Source organism: Hipposideros armiger, unplaced genomic scaffold (assembly GCF_001890085.2).
Source record: "Hipposideros armiger isolate ML-2016 unplaced genomic scaffold, ASM189008v1 scaffold_453, whole genome shotgun sequence".
Lineage (NCBI taxonomy): Eukaryota > Metazoa > Chordata > Mammalia > Chiroptera > Hipposideridae > Hipposideros > Hipposideros armiger.
In genome coordinates this window covers 1,005,779-1,008,434 of record NW_017731803.1, presented here as the reverse complement: position 1 = coordinate 1,008,434, position 2,656 = coordinate 1,005,779, and the positions used below count along the sequence as shown (strand labels likewise).

Here is a 2,656-nt window from a genome sequence, read left to right as displayed (position 1 = left end):
CTGAAGCACTTGTGCACACATTCCATTTCTGTCACATATAACCAACATGTCAAATATTGAAACTGCATTTCTTTGTGTATTTTTGCTTGAGTAGGAAACAGTATATCATTACACTGTAAGAACTGAAGAAATAAAAATGGATGCAGCCTCTAGAATTTATGAACACATATAGGCTTAGGAATTGCCCCAAATTAGACTTGTCCTGATGTGCCCTTCCCATAAGCAAGTGCACATTAGTTTAGAAAAGATGTGTTGTCTCTCTGATAACCAAATCTCTATGATTGATTGTATCTCTCTAGATTCTTTATGATGATGGGAAAATGGTGGAAGAAGTGGATGGCCGAGCAACACAGAAGTTAATTGTCAACCTGAAGCCTGAGAAGTCATATTCATTCGTGCTGACAAATCGTGGGAACAGTGCTGGTGGACTGCAGCACAGGGTGACAGCTAAGACTGCACCCGACGTCCTGCGCACCAAGCCAGCCTTCATTGGGAAGACCAACCTGGATGGCATGATCACGGTGCAGCTGCCCGAAGTACCTGCAAATGAAAATATAAAGTAAGTTGACTGAAGGGTTAGGGACGAAGGGTAGAAATGCCAGTCAGCAAAAGCAGAAAGTTAAATCTCAGTATTATAGTGTTATAAAAGAATATATTGCTATCTGTAGAGTAGTAGATTCTTCTGATAGGCTCATAGTGTTTATTCAAGTTCCGTTGCACTTTGTGTTCTGGTGTTCCTTGTAACACGGATTCTCATTAACACTGAGTGTTTTCTGTGTTCCAGGAGCAATGTAATTTAGGAGAGATAGAATGGTAAGCAGAACATGCTCCTTACAATAAGGGAGTTTATATCATAATATGTAGAGTAAGGTGAATGGTTGAATGACTCGAATAGAACTGATCCCAGGTCATAGCAAAGGAATTTTTAAGAAGGTGAGTACACTAAGAAATTTCCAAAGCTCCAGAAAACTTAAAGAAGATGACTGAAAAATCAGCTATTAAACAGTAAAGTTATAAACAAGAAGTTTTTATAAAGAGTGTCATTTGTGAAATTTAGGAAAGAGTGATAAATTTGGCCACTTTAGACTCAGCCAAAAACAACCATTCCTGAGAAAGCTTTCAGTTATTATTTATTTGATAAAATAATTGGAGGATTTCAACCAGACGATAGACTTTCCAAAAGAGTATTACTAAAATAAATTCACTGAGAAATGAGGTCTCCATTTTTGGTCACTCTTCTATTTCTATCATTCTTAAAACTGAAAATGAGAATGGAATATTAGTGCAATTTTTATTCCAACAAAATTTAATATGAAGGTGAGATTATATTTACCCATTGATTAGTTTAAACATTCTGTGGATAGTTTTGGATCTCCCACCATAGCAGCAGTCAATGTTTCATGTATTTCATGGAGATAATGCAGAGTTTTTCATTGGTCTTACACGACATAGTTACTTGGGGAATTTGGACAAGTAAACAGTCAGTTGAAATGGAGTCCTATGATATCAAAGTTTAGATAAATAAGGGACGGCACAGGCGGGGCTCCCATCCCTGGTTTAGTGGTTCAGGGCAAGGGTCCAGGAGAAAGCCATGTCTTGCTGAGGCTTAATGAATAACAAGAAGTTAGCTGGTCTATGGGCTTAAGGGTGGAGAGACACTGTTTCAAGCAGAGGACACCATAGGTGATTGTGCAGAAACAAGATAAATACTAGCACTTGTTATTTGTCCACATTTATCCATCCATTAAGACTTTTTAGTTGGCATCCAATGAACACATAATCTGTACACACTATATTGCCAGCATTAGATCTGGGAATAGAAAGGTGAATGAGATAAAGCCCTGCCTTATCGTGGGAGAAAAAAAAACAGAAAGTAGATAACATGAATGTAATGGGCTAAGTACTGCCAGGTACTGGAGAAGCATAAGCATAGAGTTTTAGTAAACATGGATGTCAGGGGAGGTATCCAGAAGGAGCTAATATTTTACTGAGTCTTGAAGGATGAGAAAGATTTAGAAATGGTACGATAGTTGCAAACAGAGAAAGAATAGGGAAAAGATATGGACTATGAATTCAACCCATTAAAAAACATGCACTGTCTATTCAGGGAAAGAGCAGTTGAAAGATGAAAATAGTATAGTATCTTCTGCAGTATTTACTATTAATTTTCAAGGCTTTAAGTGAAAAAAAAGATCTTTAATGGATATTTGCCAAATTGGCTTGGTAGGATGTGTTAGATGGTTTTGGGAAGTGGCATTTTAGTCCATTGGTGGTAGACTTCTGTTTCATTTTCCAACTTCTGAGTGAGTGGAGAATGTTTCAGAGTATAGTCTATCTTTCAGTGTTTTTCTTTAGCTTGTTCGGTTTTTCTTTTTGTTTTATCTATGTGCTTACTCCCCTTATAGTTGAAAGGAGAATCAGGGAAAAGGGACAAAACTTTGGTAACAAAGAGGAGAGAACATTATGAAACAGAAAAAGAAAGCAAATGATTGTGGAAATAAATTATGTTCTAGAAATGAATTAAGAGTCTCAGAAATACATTCCAGCCACTTGGGGGAAAAGAAAAGAGCAAAAGACTAAAGTAGAAAAGTACTTGAATGGAAAAAGTATGAGAACCATAGGAAATGAAAAAAACAAAAAACAAATCTCCAGTTAG

General features: G+C 36.8%; 1 protein-coding gene across 41 annotated transcripts in view; it reads left to right on the top strand.

Moving 5' to 3' along the window:
* Positions 1–2,656, top strand: part of PTPRD (protein tyrosine phosphatase receptor type D) — a 693,301-nt gene that overhangs the window by 532,254 nt on the left and 158,391 nt on the right. For all 41 annotated transcript variants that reach the window (XM_019665783.1, XM_019665786.1, XM_019665787.1 and 38 more), the window contains one exon: positions 300–559. In XM_019665783.1, coding sequence (XP_019521328.1) covers positions 300–559 — 260 coding nt within the window. The remainder of the gene's footprint in view (positions 1–299; positions 560–2,656) is intronic.